The 22,031-nt window shown below is 48.8% G+C and overlaps 1 protein-coding gene across 1 annotated transcript in view; it reads right to left on the bottom strand.

Annotated features, from left to right (window-relative positions):
- c1qtnf2 (C1q and TNF related 2) overlaps positions 1 to 22,031 on the bottom strand; it is a 34,664-nt gene that overhangs the window by 5,437 nt on the left and 7,196 nt on the right. Inside the window, exon 2 of the mRNA XM_072512075.1 lies at positions 5,048 to 5,296. Coding sequence (XP_072368176.1) covers positions 5,048 to 5,288 — 241 coding nt within the window. The 5' untranslated portion in view covers positions 5,289 to 5,296. The remainder of the gene's footprint in view (positions 1 to 5,047; positions 5,297 to 22,031) is intronic.

Consider the following 22,031-nt stretch of genomic DNA (forward strand, 5'->3'; position numbering starts at 1 on the left):
CTGTTGCCCCCTAAAGATTTCCCAGTCCTCTAGTCTCCCACTAATCTTTTGCTACTTTGTATGCTTTTTCCTTCAATTTGATACTCTCCCTTATTTCCTTAGGTATCCACGGTCGATTTCCCCTCTTTCTACCGTCCTTCCTTTTTGTTGGTATAAACCTTTGCTGAGCACTGTGAAAAATCACTTGGAAGGTTCTCCACTGTTCCTCAACTGTTTCACCATAAAGTCTTTGCTCCCAGTCTACCTTAGCTAGTTCTTCTCTCATCCCATTGTAATCTCCTTTGTTTAAGCACAAAACACTAGTGTTTGATTTTACCTTCTCACCCTCCATCTGTATTTTAAATTCCACCATATTGTGATCACTCCTTCCGAGAGGATCCCTAACTATGAGATCCTGAATCAATCCTGTCTCATTACACAGGACCAGATCTAGGACAGCTTGTTCCCTCGTAGGTTCCATTACATACTGTTCCAGGAAACTATCGCGGATACATTCTATAAACTCCTCCTCAAGGCTCCTCAACCACTGTGCCACAGTGCTGCACCTCGCCATGTGCTTGAATGGTACAAACATTGGAGTTATGTGGTGGCTTCTTTTCTCTGGATCTGGCTTCCAAGTCACTGCAATCAAATTATGAAATTCTGAAGTGCAGAGACTGTGATATGCTCTTGTGGATGCTGAGATTAGCAGGAGGTAGCAACAGGCAAAAGGGCACAATCAAGTGACAGAAAATACTGGAAATATTAAGGAAGCATCTGTGGAGAGACAAAACAGAGTACACAGCCAGATTGTCAAATAGCCATGGGATCGGGACCCGGCACGGGCGGGATTTAAAAGCCACCATTCCTAGATCCTCATATCTCAGGGACAGATTTGAATTTTCAAAAGGACTGGTGGGAGGGGCGAGGGTTGGGGGGGAAGGAATAGGGAACCATTCGGCACCAAGTGACAGCACTTTATTCTGCTCAATGAGCTTGCAGCTGCTAGTCAGTAAGATCATAGTTGATCTGATTGTGGCCTTAACTCCACTTTGTTGCCTTCCCCCCACCAACCTGGACTCCCTCGTGGATCAAATATGTGTCTAACTCAGCTTTAGATATATTCAATGGCCCAGCCCCCACTGTTCGCTGGAGAAGGGAATGCCAAATACTGACGACCCTCTGAGAGAGGAAATTCTTCCTCATCGCCATCTTAAATGGGTGACCCCTTATTTTTAAACTGCACTCCCTAACCCTAGATTCCCCCATGAGGGGAACATGCTCTCTGAATTTACTCTCTCAAGACCCCTCAGAATCCTACGTGTTTTAATAAGATCATCTGTCATTCTTCTGAACTCCAATGAGATTAGGTCCAATCTGCTCAAACCTTCTTCATAAGACAGCCCCTTCATTGCAGGAGTCAGTTTAGTGAAGCTTCTCTGTCCTGCCTGCAGTGCAAGTATGTCCTTCCTTAAGAAAGGTGACCTTAAATGCACACAATACCTGAGGTGGAGTCTCACCAATGCCCTGTTGTAGCAAGACTTCCCTATTTTTATACTCTACCGCCTTGCAATAAAGCTAACATTGTATTTGCCTTTCTAATTACTGCCTGTACCTCCGTGCTGATTTTCTGTGGTTTATGCACAGATGAAATGAAATGAAATAAAATGAAAATCGCTTATTATCACAAGTAGGCTTCAATGAAGTTACTGTGAAAAGCCCCTAGTCGCCACATTCCGGCGCCTGTTCGGGGAGGCTGGTACGGGAATTGAACCGTGCTGCTGGCCTGCCTTGGTCTGCTTTAAAAGCCAGCGATTTAGCCCAGTGTGCTCTGACCTGCAGCATTCTGTAGTCTCTCCCCATTTAAAGAATATTCTGATTTCTGTTCTTTCTGCCAGAGTGGACAACCTCACATTTTCCCACATTTTACATGATTTGCCAAACGTTTGCCCATTCACTGAATCTATCTGTATTCTTTTGCAGACTCTTTGTATCCTTCTCACAACTTGGTTTCCGATCTAACTTTGTATTGAATCTTTAATGCGGAGAACCCAAATGGTTTGGCGCACAGTCGTGCACAGCTTCCGGTTCGCTGCGGGGTCATTAGCAACTTTCGCTCTTTTTATTTGAGGCTGACCTTTCCTGGACCTCCTCATGCCGGTTCCAGCGCTATAACGTAATCTGGCCGGCGTGACCACTTTATTTGCCGTGTTAGCTCCTGGACCTGTTATGGAATTAACTGCTCTCTTTAGCAAGGCAGCAGCAGGCCCCAACATGGAATTAGAGCTTGCTTCCTGGCCAATTGGGCAACTTGAATTTAAAAATAGTGCTGTGAGAGTGGTGCAGTTTGCGCATGGTGTCAGGACCCAGGGTTCATCCAGGTATCGGGCTCTGATCCTGCATTGAAAGCTAACCCAATGTTTCAGGTCGATGACCTTTCACCAGAACTGATTATCAATTTCTATGTTCATTGCTCCCCTCCCTTCGTATCCTAAAGGTTCTTGGCTCTTGCTGACTTACAGTGCCATGGTGTCTGAATAGGTTAGCTGGCACGAATGACCATTTCTCATCAACAGAGAATGTTAGCATGCTGTAGAGGGCAGTTAAGCTGAACATTTTTCTTTTACTCATTCATGGGATGAGTAAAATTGGCTAGGCCAGCATTTATTGGCCACCACCAATTGCCTATGAGAAGGTGGTGGTGAGTTGCCTTCTTTTGAACTGCTGCTGTCCTGTTTTGGGGGGGGTCCCGAGATTATGATCCAGTGACAGCGAAGGAATGGTGATATAGTTCCAAGTCAGGATGGCAAATGGTTTGGAGGGGAATGTCCTGGGGGTGATGTTCCCATGGGCTGAATAATAAGGTGGAGGGCGGGTTGGAACCACATGCCCACCCGGAATTCAACGTCAGCATGATGCCGACCGACAACAGATCAAGTAGCCCCACAGCCACAAAGAGAGGCTCATGAATCATGGCTGAGTGGGACTTCTGTCCCCTCTTTGGGGCAGAGGTCCCACCCTCTGGAGTTCCCGGCCAATTTGATTGACTGGCAACTCCATCCCTTCTGGCAATACCAGGGAGGCATCAGTGGCAGCTGCTTGGACAACAGGTGAGTTGTGGAACCCAAGGCCCAAGATCCCCGGAGCAGATGATTCTGGTGTTCTGGGCTAGGAAGGATAGGGGAGGTTAGGGAGAGAAGTGGGGAAAAATGAGCTGGGCTTAAGGAAGGAAGAAAGCAGGAGGGAGGGGGTATTCACTTTAAGTGGGACCACCCCATGATTGGCAAAGGGCAGCCCCCCAAAGAGTAACACCCCCTTCCATCCCAGCCTTTCACCATTTCATGTTAAAAATTGGTTTTCCCGCTCCGGCCATACTGCCCATGTCAAATGTGTTATGGCGTGGGTAGCGTATTAGGCTTAATCAATATGCTTGATAATAAGACTAATTGATCTTTAATTGGTTATTAATATGGCAGGTCAATTTCTATAAAATATATCACACACATTTCATAGAGAAAGGTGGGATAAGTTAAAGCTGAGGTGGAATGCTGAGAATAAGTTAAAGCCATTAAGAAAGGAGATCTGTGATGTTAAGTTCAGGTTTAATTTCCTTGATTTTTGATTTACTGTCTTGGAATGAAAATAATAACATATTCCATGAAAGGAAATCATTATCTGCTGTTATTTCAAAGGAATATTCATTGTGAAATAGTTTCATGTTTCAGAATTCAAAATTTCAAGGATTTTTTAATTACATTTTTATTTTGTAATTTTCAACTTCCCAACTACAGTGCAGAAAGATGTCAATTGTTACATAAGGATGAAGTAACCTCATATCAAATTTCTATAGTTGCTCAGTTTAAAAAAAATCTTGCCCATGGAACAAAAGTACATAAATCAAAGTTCAAAATCGAGTAACTGTATCCCAGACGAGAATGAGACAAGAAAATTTAAGAGCAAGTTTAAGGATGTGATGGATCTTTATTAGGGTAATTTGAGCATTCCAACATTTTGCCAAATCAAAACATCTTCTTGTCTTGGTTTAAGTCGAGGAATGGTTTTTCAAAACAGTGTTGAATATATGGCCTTGTGAAATCAACCATTGAAATAATGTAAATGAAGCCATTTTAGAAAATAAATAATAATGTTTGTAATGCACTAAACATGAAGCTGAACTCTATTTAGCTTATTGCTTTGGGTGGTTAGCACTGCTGCCTCACAGCACCGAGGACACGGGTTCGATCCCAGCCTTGGGTCACTGGCCATGTGCAGTTTGCAGATTCTCCCGTGTCTGTGTGCGTCTCACCTCCACAACCCAAAAGATGTGCAGGGTAGGTGGATTGGCCACGCTAAATTACCCTTTAATTGGAACCAAAAGAAATGGGCACTTAAATTTTTTTTAAAAAACTTTAATGCTTCTAAAATTTTAACTTCAAGGTTAAGAATAAAAAAAAACATTTTTTCATAAGTGGGAGCGGGAATCCTAATATGGATTAACCCTGAATTCACACAGTGTACATAAATCACAAAGTTTGTAAGTAAATATAGCAAAGGTCATGCATACTTGGACAGGTTCTAGGTTATTTAAATTCTTCCCTCCTCAACATTCCATGGATAAACACAGATTAAAAGCCGTTAGCCATTTACATTTTTCTTACAGTCTGATTGTGTTCTGGATTTCTTAACCAATCCATGCACCCATCCAAGTATTAATTTAACAGATAAGGAGGGACATCACGTATAGCATCCCATTGTGCAGAAATAAAAACCAAATTCACTGTAAATATCATTTGCAATGCTTTTTTAATAATGCTCTGTTCCTCTGGTGTAAATCTTGTATCAGTGTGACTAACAAAAGATGATAGGGAGTCAGCAACCAGTGAAGAGAAATATAAAATGCACTTCTGACTCTCTGTCATCCGTATTACACTGTTGAATAAAGTCAGCACCTACATCTTTGTGTTTAATGTGGAAGTGCTCACAGGGCCACACTGCTCTTGACAATCATGACTGTAAATTCAAGACATCCTGTCAGCAGCTGCTAGAAAGAGCAATGCAATTATTTTACCTTCCACCCCTTTTTGTCCTTTGGGGCCATCTTTGCCATCTGCCCCGTCTTTTCCAGGAAACCCCATTCTTCCCATTGTTCCTGCTTGGCCAGGGTAACCTGGAGGCCCTGGAGCCCCTGGAGGGCCAGGGGCACTGCAGATAAGCTGGGAAGGATCAATCGTAATGGGCAACTTTTTGCTTTTCAGAGGTTGATTGGCAGCATGGGACGTAAAGCAGAAAAGGAGAACAAGCCAGATCATCTTCAAATCTAGGAAGGAAAGTTAACAGAGGTTATCATTCAGACAGCTATTCATTGGACTGTGTATCCAAATGCCTGATACAATCCCTTAGTTCAAAACTATGCAGCAGACGGGTAGTTTGTGAAACCTATAAATATCTCCTTTTGTTTGTCCATTCTTAAGCTTGCAACTCATGTTCCATAGGCAACAGTTCCATTTGCACCCATAGTCATGCAATACCTTATATGATTGACTATTCTGGTGGCATGGTGGCCTAGTGGTTAGCACTGCTGCCTCATAGTGCCGAGGACCCGGGTCGCTGTCCGTGTGGAGTTTGCACATTCTCCCCGTGTCTGCGTGGGTCTCACCCCCACAACCCAAAGATGTGCAGGCCACGCTAAATTGCCCCTTAATTGGAAAAAAATAATTGGATACTCTAAATTTTTTTTAAATGGTTGACCATTCAACATGGGTTAGGAATGAATGTTGAATGGTCATGTGATCACATGACCACCCAGCTGATCCCAACCTTCCCCTCGCTGGTCATTTACATCAATCTGCTTTCAGTAGGACTCATGACAATCATCCGGAGTGGGAAACTTGGGCAAATTTCCATCTGTATATCAGGAATATTAATAACAATTTTTGCATCCTTTCCTCCACAACAATTTTCCCTTCAATTCCTCTTTGTTACGCACAGTTTTTTATTGCACTGCATTGGATTGGATTGGATTGGATTTGTTTATTGGCACGTGTACCGAGGTACAGTGAAAAGTATTTTTCTGCGAGCAGCTCAACAGATCATTAAGTACATGGGAAGAAAAGGGAAGAAAAGAAAATACATAATAGGACAACACAAGGTGTACAATGTAACTACATAAGCACCGGCATCGGATGAAGCATACAGGGTGTAGTGTTAATGAGGTCAGTCCATAAGAGGGTCATTTAGGAGTCTGGTAATAGCTTGGGAAGAAGCTGTTTTTGAGTCTGTTCTTGCATGTTTTCAGACATCTGTATCTCCTGCCCGATGGAAGAAGTTGGAAGAGTGAGTAAGCTGGGTGGGAGGGGTCTTTGATTATGCTGCCCGCTTTCCCCAGGCAGTGGGAGGTGTAGATGGAGTCAATGGATGGGAGGCAGGTTCGTGTGATAGACTGGGCTGTGTTCACAACTTTCTGAAGTTTCTTGCGGTCCTGGGCCGAGCAGGACCAGGCTGTAAATCAGCCAGATAGGATGCTTTTTATGGTGCATCTGTAAAAGTTGGTAAGGGTTAATGTGGACATGCCGAATTTCCTTAGTTTCCTGAGGAAGTATAGGCACTGTTGTGCTTTCTTGGTGGTAGCGTCGACGTGGGTGGACCAGGACAGATTTTTGGAGATGTGCACCCCTAGGAATTTGAAACTGCTAACCATCTCCACCTCAGCCCCGTTGATGCTGACAGGGGTGTGTACAGTACTTTGCTTCCTGAAGTCAATGACCAGCTCTTTAGTTTTGCTGGCATTGAGGGAGAGATTGTTGTCGCTACACCACTCCACTAGGTTCTCTATCTCCCTCCTGTATTCTGACTTGTCATTATTCGATATCCGGCCCACTATGGTTGTATCGTCAGCAAACTTGTAGATGGAATTGGAACCAAGTTTTGCCACGCAGTCGTGTGTGTACAGGGAGTAGAGTAGGGGGCTAGGTACGCAGCCTTGCGGGGCCCCGGTGTTGAGGACTATTGTGGAGGACGTGTTGTTGTTCATTCTTACTGATTGTGGTCTGTTGGTCAGAAAATCGAGGATCCAGTTGCAGAGTAAGGAGCCAAGTCCTAGGTTTTGGAGCTTTGATATGAGCTTGGCTGGGATTATGGTGTTTTAGGTGGAGCTGTAGTCAATAAATAGGAGTCTGATGTAGGATTCCTTGTTGTTGAGATGCTCTAGGGATGAGTGTAGGGACAGGGAAATGGCGTCTGCTGTGGACCGGTTGCGACGGTTTGCGAATTGCAGTGGATCAAGGCGTTCTGGGAGTATGGAGGTAATGCGCTTCATGATCAACCTCTCGAAGCACTTCATTACGACTCAAGTCAGGGCCACCAGACGGCAGTCATTGAGGCACAGTGTCTGGTTCTTCTTTGGCACCAGTATGATGGTGGTCTTCTTGAAGCAGGTGGGGACCCCGGAGTGGAGTAGGTACAGGTTAAAGATGTCCGCGAACACCTCTGCCAGCTGGTCAGCGCAGGCTTTGAGTGCACGACCAGGGATCCCGTCCGGGCCCATCGCCTTCCGAGGGTTCACTTTCAGGAAGGCCGATCTGACTTTGGAAGCTGCGATGGTGGGAATGGGTGAGTTATGGCTGCTGGGGCACTCAACAGCGGATTGTTGGTTACCTGCTCAAACCGAACATAGAATGCATTGAGTTCATTGGGGAGGGAGCGCTGCTGCCGGAGATACTGCTCGGCTTCGCTTTGTAGCCCGTTATGTCGTTTAGTCCTTGCCACAACCGCCGAGAGTCCGTCTGTGATTCTAGCTTGGTTTGATATTCTCTCTTGGCATCTTGGATTGCTTTGCGGAGATCGTACCTGGATTTCCTGTAGAGGTAAGTGTCGTCTGACTTAAACGCCTCAGATCTGTCCTTCAGTAGGGAGTCAATCTCGCGATTGAGCCATGGTTTCCAGTTGGGGAACGTACGTACTGCTTTCTTTGGCACTGTCATGTGAGAGTACCTTTAAGAAATGGGTGTTTATAAATGGGTGTGTATATAAATATCTGTAGTGAGAGAAATGGGTGTTTATTGCTGCAGTGATGTCAGAGAGTGGGTGGAGCTGGGCTGTATGTCAGCTTTTTACTTTCGTTTTAGGCTGTTTGCTGCAGGGTGTGTTTTAGTTTTGTTTTCAGTGTTGGAGCTGAAGCCAGATCAAGCAGGTGGACTGCTGTTCTCTCTGCCATCAAAAGACTATCTCTTGATCATTTGGTGAATTCAGAATTATAAATGTTTTCAGTAGTGACTTTAACCTGATGTGCTTCTGATAAAGGTTTTGTTTTTAAGTCGTATGGATGTTAAAAAGGAAAGTTTAAAGGTTTACTTAGAGTTGTAGTCTTTGGGAGTTGTATTTGAATTAATGGTCGCTAAGATGTTCACTGTATGTTTTAAAAAGGTTAACTTGAGTTCATAGAATAAACATTGTTTTGCTTTGAAAAATACTTTTCCATTTCTGCTGTACAACACCTGTAGAGTGGGCCGTGTGCTCCCCATACCACAATCTATTAAACGTTGTGGGTCAGGTGAACTCCATGATACACTTTGGGGTTCTCTAAACCCTGGCCCATAACAGGCACGCAGTCGTGCACACATTTGCTGATGAAGTCTGAGACGGTGGTGGCATACTCATTTAAGTTGGTCGCTGAGTTCTTAAATATGGACCAGTCCACTGTCTCGAAGCAGTCACGTAAGAGCTCTTCTGTTTCCTCGGACCAGCACTGCACGACGTTCTTTGCTGGATTCTCCCGCTTGAGTTTCTGCTTGTATGCCGGGAGAAGGAGCACCGTCTTATGGTCTGATTTCCCAAAGTGCGGTTGGGGGATGGAACGGTAGGCGCCCTTGATTTTTGAGTAGCAGTGGTCAAGAGTGTTGTCGCCCCTGGTGGGACAGGAGATGTGCTGGTGGAATTTTGGCAGTACACTCTTGAGGTTAGCCTTTTTGAAGTCTCCGGCCACGATGAACAAGGCCTCCAGGTGTTCTGTTTCGTAGTTGTTTATAACTGTGTACGGTTCGTCCTGCGCCTTCCTCACTTCTGCCTGGGGTGGGATGTAGACTGCTGTGATAATGGCTGAAGTGAACTCACGTGGAAGATAATATGGGCAGCACTTCACGGTCAAGTATTCCAGGTCTGGGGAGCAGTAGGTCGCCAGGGTCGCCACATGCAAGCACCAGGAGGAGTTGATGAGGAGGCAAACCCCTCCACCCTTTGCTTTGCCTGATGACGCCGTGCGGTCCACCCGGTGAATTGAGAAGTCTTCAGGTTGTATGGCACAGTCCGGTGAGGCGGGGGTGAGCCATGTCTCTGTGAAACAGAGCACACAGCAGTCTCTTACTTCCCTCTAAGAGATAGGTCTGGCGTTAAGTTCATCCAGCTTGTTTTCGATCGCTTGGACATTTGCCAGGAGTATGCTGGGGAGAGGGGTCTTGAAACCGTGTTGTTTCAGTCTATCCTGCAGACCACCACGTTTTCCTCGCTTCCTCGGTCGGCAGCTGCGGCTGGATGATCCCGGGATTCGATGGGAGAAGTCTGACCTTGTGGAAGGTAGGTGGTTGCATCTGGCAGGGTCCAGGGCGCTGGCGGGGACCAGGGCACTGATTACGTTTCGGGGTTTGCATCTGGCAGGGTCCCGGGCACTGGTTGAGGTAGATGCGTTGCTAGGGGGGCTTGTTTGCGATCTGGATGGGTCCCGGCGTTGTGCGGGCACAGGAATACCTTGCAGCACGTTCGGGTTCTCGCGCGGGATCTCCGCCATTTCGGGGGTCCTGGGTCGGGGGCAGGGACTTCCTGAGGCAGGTTGGGCTAAGTCCCATGGTCTGTTCTCTCCCTGGGCGCTCCTGGGGTCGGGTCTTGAAGTCGGCCTGATCGGGCCTCCACTGGAACTCGACCCACAGGCCGCTGAAGCCAAAGGGATTTTTTCGCACTGGCTCCACTGTTTTGAGGTCTACCTCGCCGCCTCCTCCTCGCCCTCCGTCACCGACGAACAGAAACTGAACCTCCTCCACGCCCGGGTGAGCCACAGAATCTCCGTGCAAATCGAGGAAGCGACCACGTTCGCAGACGCGATCGTGATCCTAAAAAGGCAATACGTGAGGCCGGTGAATGAAGTGTTCGCGCGGCATCTCCTCACCACTCGCTGCCAACGCCCCGGGGAATCGCTGGAGGAGTACCTACGCGACCTGAAAGTACTCGCGCGAAGCTGCTACTACAAGGCCGTTACGGCCTCATAATACATGGAACTCGCCATCCGGGATGCCTATGTGGCTGGAGTCCGGTCCAACTACGTCAAACAGCGCCTGCTTGAGAAGGGACCCTCGACCTAGAAGAGACGGTAAAACTAGCCACCTTCCCAGAAGTAGCGTTTCAGAGCCTCAATGCTTTCCCCTCCGACCAGGCAACCCTCTCGTGGACACCCGACCAGAGGGTGCCCCAGAACTGTGCCGCGCGGCTGCCTTCCCAACCCGGGGGGCTGCCCTGCTATTTCTGCGGCCAGCACCAACACCCCAGCCAGCGTTGCCCGGCTCGGAACGCGACCTGTAGTGACTGCGGCAAGAAAGGACATGTTGCCAACGTCTGCCTGGCCAGGCCCAAAACCTCCAAATCGCAGGCCCGACTTTCGGACTCACAGGCCCGCAGACCCCGCAGCGTGGCTGCGTGCCTGCTGGCTCCGCCCCCTCCAGACGCGTCATCTGCCTCGTGTTGTCCGTGGGGGCAGCCATCTCCGACTCTACTCAACACGTGCGACTCACGGGGGCCGCCATCTTGGTCGCTGTCTCCCACATGGCCTGCCATGTGTGGCTCATGGGGGCAGCCATCTTGGCCCTATCTTCATTGCCGCCCGACATGTGCGACCGACGGGGGCAGCCATCTTGGGACCACCCCATCACCTCCGACCACGCCGGCCACCCGCAACTCGGCGCGGTCACCCTCGGCCAGTCACACCCGAAGCACCTCAGGAACTCGATGATGACCGTCCGGGTCAATGGGCACGAAGCGCCCTGCTTGTTTGACTCCGGGAGCACAGAGAGCTTCGTACACGGTAAGGCGCTGTTCTCTCCCAATTTCCCCCGCATCTCAAAGAATCTCCCTCGCTTCCGGATCGCATTCAGTGCAGATCCAGGGGTACTGTGTTGTGAACCTCGAGATACAGGGCGCCGAGTACACAAATTTTAAACTATATGTACTCCCCGATCTCTGCGCTCCTCTCCTGTTGGGACTGGACTTCCAGTGCAACCTCAGGAGCCTGACCCTGAAGTTCAGAGGGCCCCTGCCCCCTCTCACCGTATGTAGCCTCACGACCCTAAAGGTCGACCCTCCCCTGCTCTTCGCGAACCTCACTGCAGACTGTAGACCCGTTGCCACCAGGAGCAGGCGGTACAGTATCTAGAACAGGACTTTTATCAAGTCCGAGGTCCAGCGGCTTTGAGGGAAGGGATCGTCGATGCCAGTAATAGCCTCTGGAGAGCCCAGGTGGTGGTCGTCCGGACTGGGGAGAAGAACCAGATGGTTGTAGACTACAGCCAAACCATAAACCGGTACACGCACCTCGATGCATACCCCCTTCCCTGGATAGCGGACATGGTGAATCAGATTGCACACTGCCGGGTGTTCTCCACGGTAGATCTAAAGTCCGCATACCATCAGCTCCCAATCCGCCCTTTGAGGCAGATGGCCGCCTCTTCCACTTCCTCCGGGTCCCCTTCGGCGTCACCAACGGAGTCTCGGTCTTCCAAAGAACGATGGACCAAATGGTGGACCAGTACGGGCTGCAGTCCACATTTCTGTACTTGGACAACGTCACCATCTGCGGCCACATCCAGCAGGACCACGACGCCAACCGTCAGAAGTTTCTCCAAACCGCCCAATTCTCAATCTCACTTATAACAAGGAGAAATGCGTTTTCCGTACCACCAGGCTAGCCACCCTCGGCTATGTCGTGGAAAACAGAGTCCTAGGGCACGGCCCTGACCGCATGCGCCCCCTTCTGCAACTCCCCCTCCCCCACTGCCCCAAGGCCCTGAAAAGATGCCTCGGGTTCTTTTCCTATTATGCCCAGTGGGTCACCAACTATGCGGACTAAGCCCGCCCACTGATCAAAGCCACTTTCTTCCCCTGTCGGCTGAGGCTCGCCAGGCCTTCAGCTGCATCAAGGCAGATATTGCCAAAGCCGCGATGCACACGGTGGACGAGTCCATCCCCTTCCAGGTGGAGAGCGACGCGTCAGAGGTCACCCTCGCCGCTACCCTTAACCAGGCGGGCAGGCCCGTAGCCTTTTTCTCCCGTACCCTCAACGCCTCTGAGGTTCACCACTCCTTAGTCGAAAAAGAGGCTCAAGCCATCGTGGAAGCTGTACGGCACTGGAGGCACTACCTCTCTGGTAGGAGGTTTACCCTCGTTACCGACAACAATCGGTAGCCTTCATGTTCGACAATACACAGCGGGGCAAGATCAAGCACGATAAAATCGTGAGGTGGAGGATCGAACTCTCCACCTATAATTACGATATCGTGTATCGTCCTGGGAAGCTCAATGAGCCTCCAGATGCCCTGTCCCGCGGCACATGCTCCAGCGCGCAAGATGACCGACTCCGGGCCATCCACAACGACCTCTGCCACCTCGGGGGTCACCCGCTTCTCCACTACATCAAGGCCCGCAATCTGCCCTACTCCACCGAGGAGGTCAGGGCCATGACCAGGGACTGCCAAATCTGCGCGGAGAGCAAGCCGCACTTCTATCGACCAGATAAGGCCCACCTGGTGAAGGCATCCCGACCCTTCGAGCGCCTCAGCATCGACTTCAAAGGGCCCCTCCCCTCTACCATCCGCAACGTGTATTTTCTCAACGTCGTTGACGAGTACTCCTGCTTCCCCTTTGCAATCCCTTGCCCTGACATGACCGCGGCCACTGTCATTAAGGCCCTGCATAACATCTTCACCTTGTTCGATTTCCCCACTTACGTCTACAGTGACTGGGGCTCCTCGTTTATGAGCGGCGAACTGCGTCAGTACCTGCTCGGTAAGGGCATCGCCTCAAGCAGGACTACCAGCTACAACCCCCGGGGAAACGGGCAGGTGGAGAGGGAGAACACAACGGTATGGAAGGCCGTCCTCCTGGCCCTACGGTCTAGGAATCTCCCAGTTTCCCACTGGTAGGAGGTCCTCCCCGATGCGCTCCATTCCATTAGGTCACTCCTTTGCTCAGCCACGAACGAGACCCCTCATGACCGCCTATTTGTTTTCCCTAGGAAATCCACCTCTGGGGTCTCGCTTCCGGCCTGGTTGATGACACAGGGGCCCGTACTCCTCAGAACACATGTGAGGAGCCATAAGTCTGACCCCCTGGTCGAGAGGGTCTAGCTCCTTCACGCCAACCTCCAGTATGCCTACCCCGACAGCCAACAAGATACGGCCTTCATCCGGGACCTGGCACCCACAGGATCTCCTACAACCATCCCCTACCCCCCCAACCTCCACCGAACAGTGCCCCCGCATGGCCTATACCCCCCTCCTACACCCCCTTCCCCCATCGTCAACCTACAGGGATGAAGCTCCAGAAGACACGCTCCCGGAGTCAACACCCATGCCCGCATCGACGAGTTCAACACCTGTGCCTGCAGCAACGAGTTCAACACCCGTGCCTGCAGCGAGACCACAGCTCAGGCGACCACAGCGCATGATCAAGGTGCTGGATAGACTCAACCTGTGAGCCACTTCACCCCTTCTGGACTTCAATTTTTTAACAGGGGGTGAATGTGGCGAATGTATCATGGCAACTATTCACCACTGTATTGCATTGTACTATATTGTTGCCCTTGTGGGCTCCACCTACGGACCATTGTATCACATTACAGTATCATCGCATTGTATCATGTTGGTGCCCTTGTGGGCTCCGCCCCTGGCTCCGCCCCCTTGGGGGAGGTATATAGATCTGCTGCCCTGCAGGCGGCTCTCAGTGCAGAACAGTCGCAGGCAGGCACAGTTCTAGCTGATTAAAACCACTGTTCACTTTAAGTCCCCGTCCCGTGTGAATTGATGGTCGGGTTGCACATGGTCTTTAAATTACACTGCGCTGTACATTCCAAATTGTCAATGAAAGTGGATGTTGCTTGTAGTAAGCACTGAGTAATAGACGAGGAAAATCCGAGGTTAAATCCTGGTCTTTGCTAAGGTAGCTGGTCTCAGCCACGCTGGCATTATGGGCAGTCATAACGCACTCCCACTACTGAGTTGGGGCCAGTCAGTGGCTTTGGTTTGAAAATGCACCTGTGAGGATAGTGAATGAGGGCAGGTGCGAGCTTGACCAAAGCTGCCTTCAGTGGAATAGCCCATTGCCATTCACTGTTCAGAGGTACATGTAAAGAATGGGTACACCAGGCAAGATAAAAGAGGGTGAAGGGAATTCAAAGAACCAGTACTCGGTGATCAGTAGTCAAGAAATTGTAGGATCACAGGGCCTGATTTTCGATCTATTCTACGCCATCTTTTTAGATTTTAGATTTTTTGATTTCCTCATTTCTCATATTTTGAATGTAAGATAGAGCACTCTGCAAGACATCGCCACTTACACTATAGCATTATTTAGGAGGCATACTGCTTCAAATTGCAATACAGCTCGGCCACAGTCTCTGAAAATTAAGTGGTAATGTTACGAGACTAGTAATCCCAAGGCTAGAGATTTGAGACGTGAGTTCAAATCCCACCTAGCATCTTGGGGAATTTAAATTCAATTAATTAATACATCTGGAATACAATGCTAGTCTCAATAATGATGATCAAGAAGCTACCCTTTAAATGTGGAAATCTTCAGTCCTTACCCAGTTTGGCCTACAGAAGACTCCAGATCCACCATGTGGTTGTCCCTTAACTGCACAAAATGGCCGAGCAAGCCACTCATTTGTATCAGATAAGAATAAAATGGAATGGTGCATTGACCTAGGCACCACAAGTGTCAGAGGCACACAAACACCCAGTTGGCCTGAAAAGTGCTCCTCAGCAACATCTGGGGCCTGTGTCAAAAGAGCTTTCCCACAGACTTTACAACCAATGTCATAGAATCAATCCTCCACCATCATTCCTATGAAGGACAGATACATCAGAGATTAGAATCACATTTTTTATCTTCAAGTCTCTTGGGATCAATATTGTGCCCAAAGACATCTAAAACAGCAAGCCTTCTTTCACTCCGATTCTTTTAAGTAGATCTTTGCTCATGATGTAGCAAGTACTTATTCTTTATTGTAGCAGGCTCCATAATGTATACCTTACATCTATCTACTCCATGTAAAGAATCAGTGTTAACATATATGCTGGGTACAGTGTATTATTTTAACTGGAAATTGGATAACAAATTGGGAGGAAGTTCAGATTGAATTATGGACAAGTAAGAAAAAAAAACACTCATATTTATATTGTACAAGATACTGCAAAGTGTTTTACACCTCATTAAGTCCTTTTGAAGTTGTAGAGAAAGGCAGCAGGCAAATTGTGATCCGAAATTTCTGTCAATGTCTCAAACCTATTCACTGAATTATTGAATCTTGCAGCAAAGGCGGAGGACATTCAGCCCATCCGGCCTGTGTCAGCTTCTTGAAAGAGGTATCCAATTAGTCTCACTCCCCTGATCTTTTCCCATAGTCAGACAATGTTCTCTCTTCAAGTATTTTTCCAATTCCCATTCGAAAGTTACTATTGCAACTACACGCCAGGATTTTGCCAGTCTAATGGAGATTGGCAAGGTGACGGAAGGGATGGAAAACTGGGAGCAAAAGGCATTGGGAGAGAAGCCTGACACTGCCATGAGATGTTTCCACAGGTGGTAATAGCAGCAACTTGACCAAGCGGAGGTAGGCAGACCACTTATATAATTTCAAGGCCGATTGACAGCATTTTCCGTGCCATTGGGTGGGAGGCCGCTTATTGCCAGCCTCTCAATGGCTTCCTGGGGGCGATATTCTCAGGAGACTCCATGTCCCAAAGAGAGAACCCCCAGTGGCAATGGTCGCTCCTGCATCCTCCCCCGTGAGAGGGGTTACCCCTTGTTAAACCTGCCTGGATCCTATTGGCTGGGGACAATTGGTTACCCCATGTTACTTGCAGAATGTAAGTTCCCCCAATGACAGGGGGTGAAGCAATCATTAGCAGGAGAGCTGTATAAATAGAGCTGGCCAGTGTGTACCGGCTAGAGAGGGAACCAGTAGTGAACGACTGGCTCCTGTGTACATATTGTTGTAAATAAAGTTACTTCTTGCTTGACTCCACAAATTTGTGCTGGATTCTTCATGGTCCTCACAAAACCCCTCCAATCTCTGTTGTCTGTCTGTCGGACCCCGATATAGAAATAAATTATTCAACTTATCTGCAAGGGCACCTCAATTTCAGTAGTACAGTCGATTGGGCCAGCAGCTCAGAGAGGTAGCCTGCTGCCTTTAATTGGACAGAGGTCTCAACGGCAACCTCTTATTTGGCTGCCACGGGAAGAATGTCGCCAGGACCCAGAGGCTATCCACCCAGGCCTGAGACCTGCATTGGGTCCTGACTTCAGAACTTACCTCGTGACAGCAAAATCCTGGCCTCAGTGTTTGCTGTAGCTGAGTGGGTGGATTCAGGTCCCACTCCAGAAACTTCAGCATGAGAATCTAGGCTGACACTCCAGTGCAGTATTGAAGGATGTCACTTTTTTTCAAATGAGACATGAAACCCAGGGCCCGTCTGCCCACTTGAGCCATATGCATATGTGAAAGATCGCACTGTTATGAAGAACACGGAAGTTATCCCTGGTACCCTGGCCAAAATTTACCTCTCAATCAATCAACATCACATCAGATAGATTATCCAGTCGTTATCATGTTGTTGGCTGTGGAAGCTTGCTGTGCGCAAATTGACTGCAGCTTTTCCTAAATTACAACAGTGACCAAACTTCAAAAGTACTTCATTGGCTGAAAAGTGATTTGGGACACCCTGCGGTGATGAAAGGCTCAAAACAAATCCAATTTTAAAAAATATCTTTGAATCTGCTTGCACTGTCCTTTCCAGATCATAATGATATGCTGCATGAAAAAAATATCCTTCATCTCCCCTCTTGCTCTGCCAATCCCCTAAAACCTCTATCATTTGGTCACCAACCCTTCTGCTAGTGGAATCAGTTTCTCCTTATTTCGCATCTCAAAATCCTTCATGGTTTTTATCTCCTCTATTAAATCTCCGTACAATATCCGTTCTAAGGAGAGCAGCCCCAATTCCTTTGGTCTTGTCACGCTACTTAACTCCCTAATTCCTGGTACTGTTCTAGTAGATCTTCTCTGCACCCTCTCCAATGTCTTGACTTCTTTCCTAAAGCAAGGCCAGGTGAAGTATCTGGGGCTGGAGCATCCCTACCTGATGATCTGAACACGTTCTATGCCCGCTTTGAACAGTCAGCCACTGCATCAGTGCCACCCGCCCCAACAGCCCTGGACACACCCATACCCACTATTACAGCCTCAGAGATAAGGGCTGCCTTCTTGAAAGTGAATCCGTGGAAAGCGACCGGCCCCGACGGAGTCCCTGGGTGAGCACGCAGACCATTCGCGGATATCTTTTTTTTAAATTTAGAGAACCCAATAAATTTTTTCCAATTAAGGGGCAATTTAGCTTGGCTAATCCACCTACTCTGCACATCTTTGGGTTGTGGGGGCGAAACCCACGCAGACAGGGAGAATGTGCAAACTCCACATGGACAGTGACCCAGAGCCAGGATCGAACCTGGGACCTCGGCGTCATGAGACCCAGCAGGGCTAACCCACTGCGCCACCGTGCTGCCCTATTCGCGGATATCTTCAACAACTCACTCCTCCATTCTGAGGTCCCCACCTCCTTCAAGAAGACCACCATAATACCAGTCCCAAAGAAGAACAAGGTAGCCTGCCTCAACGACTACCGATGGGTGGCCCTGACGTCTGTTATCATGAAATGCTTTGAGTGGCTAGTCATGAGACGGATCACTGCCAGCCTCCCAGATGGTCTCTATCCACTGCAGTTTGCCTATCACCGCAACCGGTCCACAGCAGATGCTATCACCCTGGCTCTACAATCAACACTTGAACACCTCGACAACAAGGTCACCGATGTAAGACTGCTGTTCATCGACTACAGCTCTGCCTTCAACACCATTATCCCGACAAGACTAATAACCAAACTCTGCAATCTTGGACTTGACCCCTGATGCACGATCAATGACCACTAAAGCGAGGTTGTAGTCCAACTGAAGGCTTTAATAAGCTAGATGTTTCCCCCAGCAGTTCAGGTACAGAATGAAGGCTGCTGGGGCGGCACGGGTTCTTATATCCCGCCTAGCAGGGCGGAGCTACCATACATCCTAACCAATAGAAAGCATACAGTTTCCACCAATGGGGCTCCAGCCTATCAGGTACCGTAATACCTATAATACCACATTCACCCCCTGTTAAAAAGGAGTCCGGCGGGGGTGGTGGCCTGATAATACAAACATGGCAACGTGGTAGAATTAGTTATGGAGGTGCCGTAATACCTCCGTACAGTGTTTTGTAACTATTTACAATTCTGATAGCTATGTACATTTGATGATTTACATTTACAGTTTACAGTTTACAATTTAAAATGGAGCAATCAGTTTACAGTTTACAATTTAAAATGAAACAATCAGTCGATCGGGGGCCCTGGTCGTCCTCTGTGATCGTCGGAGCTTCGGTGGTGACTCCGGTGGAGGCTCGGGCGTCTGTGACTCCGGGAGCGTGGCTTCGATCTCTGTGGCAGCTTCATCACCCATAGACGGCGCTGGTGGGGAAAACGGTTGACCTGGGAAGGGAGTGCCTGCGGGGAGCGTCGGTGGGTGGGGGGGCCTAGACGGGGCCGGCGGAAGGACCGATCCTCCTGTAAAGTGTCCCGGTGGAGGGGAGGGTGGGACTGGTGGCTGGGGTGTAAGTGTGGCTCCTGCGGGCGCCAGGTCTCGTAGGGAGACCGTATCTTGTCGGCCGTCGGGTTACGCCACGTAGGCGTACTGGGGTTAGCATGGAGCAGATGGACCCTCTTGACCAACGGGTCCAACTTGTGCGCCCGCACGTGTTTTCGGAGCAGGATGGGTCAGGGTGCTGCCAGCCAGGTCGGGAGCGAGGTCCCAGAGAAGGACTTCCTGGGGAAGACAAGGAGATGTTCGTGAGGTGTTTAGTTGGCCGTGGTACAAAGCAGTGACCGGATGGACTGGAGGGCATCCGGGAGGACTTCCTGCCAGCGGGAGACTGGGAGGTTCCTGGACCGTAGGGCTAGTAGGACGGTCTTCCAGATCGTTTCGTTCTCCCTCTCTACCCCGGGGGTTGTAACTGGTCGTCCTGCTCGAGGCAATGCCCTTGCTGAGCAGGAATTGACGCAGTTCGTTGCTCATAAAAGAGGACCCCCTATCACTATGTATGTAAGCGGGGAACCCGAACAATGTAAAGATGCTATGGAGGGTCTTGATGATGGTGGTTGCGGTCATGATGGGGCAAGGGATGGCGAGTGGGAACTGGGAGTACTCATCAATCACGTTCAGGAAATACGTGTTGTGGTCGATGGAGGGGAGGGGGCCTTTGAAGTCCATGCTGAGGCGTTCAAAGGGATGGGAAGCCTTTATCAGGTGCGCTTTCTCTGGCCGATAGAAGTGCGGTTTGCACTCCGCGCAGATTTGGCAGTCCCTGGTGACTGTCCTGACCTCCTCGATGGAGTAGGGCAGGTTGCGGGTCTTGAAAAAATGGAAAAAGCGAGTGACCCCCGGGTGGCAGAGGTCCTCGTGGAGGGCTCGCAGGCGGTCCACTTGTGCGGTGGCACATGTGCCGCGGGACAGGGCGTCAGGTGGCTCATTTAGCTTCCCGGGACGATACAAGATCTCGTTGTTGTAGGTGGAGAGTTCGATCCTCCACCGCAAGATCTTGTCGTTTTTATCTTGCCCCGCTGTGCATTATCAAACATGAAAGCAACCGACCGTTGGTCACTGAGGAGAGTGAATCTCCTGCCGGCCAGGTAATGCCTCCAATGTCGCACAGCTTCTACTATGGCCTGGGCCTCCTTTTCGACTGAGGAGTGGTGGATTTTAGAAGCATGGTGGGTACGTGAGAAAAAGGCCACCGGTCTGCCCGCTTATTAAATTGATACACAATCAATGACCACTAAAGCGAGGTTGTAGTCCAACTGAAGGCTTTAATAAGCTAGATGTTTCCCCCAGCAGCTCACGTACAGAATGAAGGCTGCTGGGGAGGCATGGGCTCTTATACCCCGCCTAGCAGTGCGGAGCTACCATACATCATAACCAATAGAAAGCATACAGTTTCCACCAATGGTGCTCCAGCCTATCAGGTACCGTAATACCTATAATACCACAACCCCTCCCTTGACTTCCTCACCAACAGACCACAATCTGTCAGGATAGGCAACAGCACCTCCTCCACATTAGTCTTCAACACCGGGGCCCCGCAGGGATGTGTGCTCAGTCCTCTACTGTACTCCCTATACACACATTAATGTGAGGCAAGATTTAACTCCAACTCAATCTATAAATTTGCGGATGATACGACTGTGGTGGGCCATATCTCAAACAAGGACAAATCAGACTACAGGAGGGAGATAAATCACTTGGTTGCATGGTGTACCGAAAACAACCTCTCTCTAAATGTCGGAAAGACCAAGGAACTGATCATCGACTTCCGGAAGCATAGCACAACACACACTCCCATCTGCATCAATGGCTCTGAAGTGGAGATGGTCGATAGCTTTAAGTTCCTGGGGGTCACCATCACCAATAGTCTGTCCTGGTCCACTCACGTTGATGCAACAGTCAAGAAAGCCCAACGTCTCTACTGCCTATGGAAGCTAAAGACATTTGGCATGTCTGCATCGACTCTCACAAACATCTACAGATGTGCGATAGAGAGCATCCTATTCGGCTGCATCACAGCCTGGTATGGCAACTGCTCAGTCCAAAATCGCAAGAAACTGCAGAGTGTGGTGAACTCAGCCCAGCGCATCACACAAACTTGCCACCTCCACATTGATTCTGTATACACCTCCCGCTGCCTTAGGAAGGCAGACAGCATTATCAGAGACCCCTCCCACCCAGGCATTGCCTTCTTCCAGACCCTTCCATCAGGCAGAAGTTACAGAAGTCTGAAGACCCGCACATCCAGACATAGGAACAGCGTCTTCCCCATAGCTATAAGACTCCTCAACAACTTCCCCTCAGACTGATCTGTTCCCTGTAAGAACACTATTCACGACGCCCTATGCTGCTCTTGCTCATTCATGTATTTGCTTTGTTTGGCCCCTGTAACCAATCACTGTTTATCGATGTACCATTTGTCAATGTTCTCTGTTGATTAATCTCTTTGTCTACTATGTACGTACTGTGTCCGTTCCCTCAGCCGCAGAAAAATACTTTTCACTATACTTCGGTACATGTGACGATAAATCAAAATCAATGCCCAGATCTAAGCACAATACTCCGACTAGGCCCCAGGCCAGTGGTTTGGAAAAGTTTAATACAGCTTCTTTTCGGTTATTCAAAATGCCCCTATTTAGAAAATCAAGGAACTTGTATACCTCCTTTAACTGTCTTCTCACCTTACCCTGCCACCTTCAAAGACGCACAGCCCCAGGTCCTTTTCTTCCTATACCACTGTTAAAATTGTACCATTTAGTTTACGTAGCCCCACCTCATTCTTCCTTCCAAAATGAATCATTTCACACTTCTTTGCAATAAATTTCATCCATTTCATGTCTGCCCATTTCATTGGTGCTCCTGAAGTCTGTTACTACCCCCTTCACTGTCTGTTACATTCTGAACTCGGAAGTTATGCCCTGAATATCCAGTGAAGGCTATTGATTCTAATACTGACACTGGGGCCACCATTCTGTACTTCACTCCAGTTTGAACAAAATAAGCACTCATCACTGCTCTCTGCCTTCTGTTTCTTACCTGGTTTATCCCTCTTCCCTTTTTTGAACAGGGGAGTAACATTTGCAACCTTCTAGTCCTCTGGCACAACTCCC

The sequence above is a fragment of the Scyliorhinus torazame genome, chromosome 7 (assembly GCF_047496885.1).
Source record: "Scyliorhinus torazame isolate Kashiwa2021f chromosome 7, sScyTor2.1, whole genome shotgun sequence".
Lineage (NCBI taxonomy): Eukaryota > Metazoa > Chordata > Chondrichthyes > Carcharhiniformes > Scyliorhinidae > Scyliorhinus > Scyliorhinus torazame.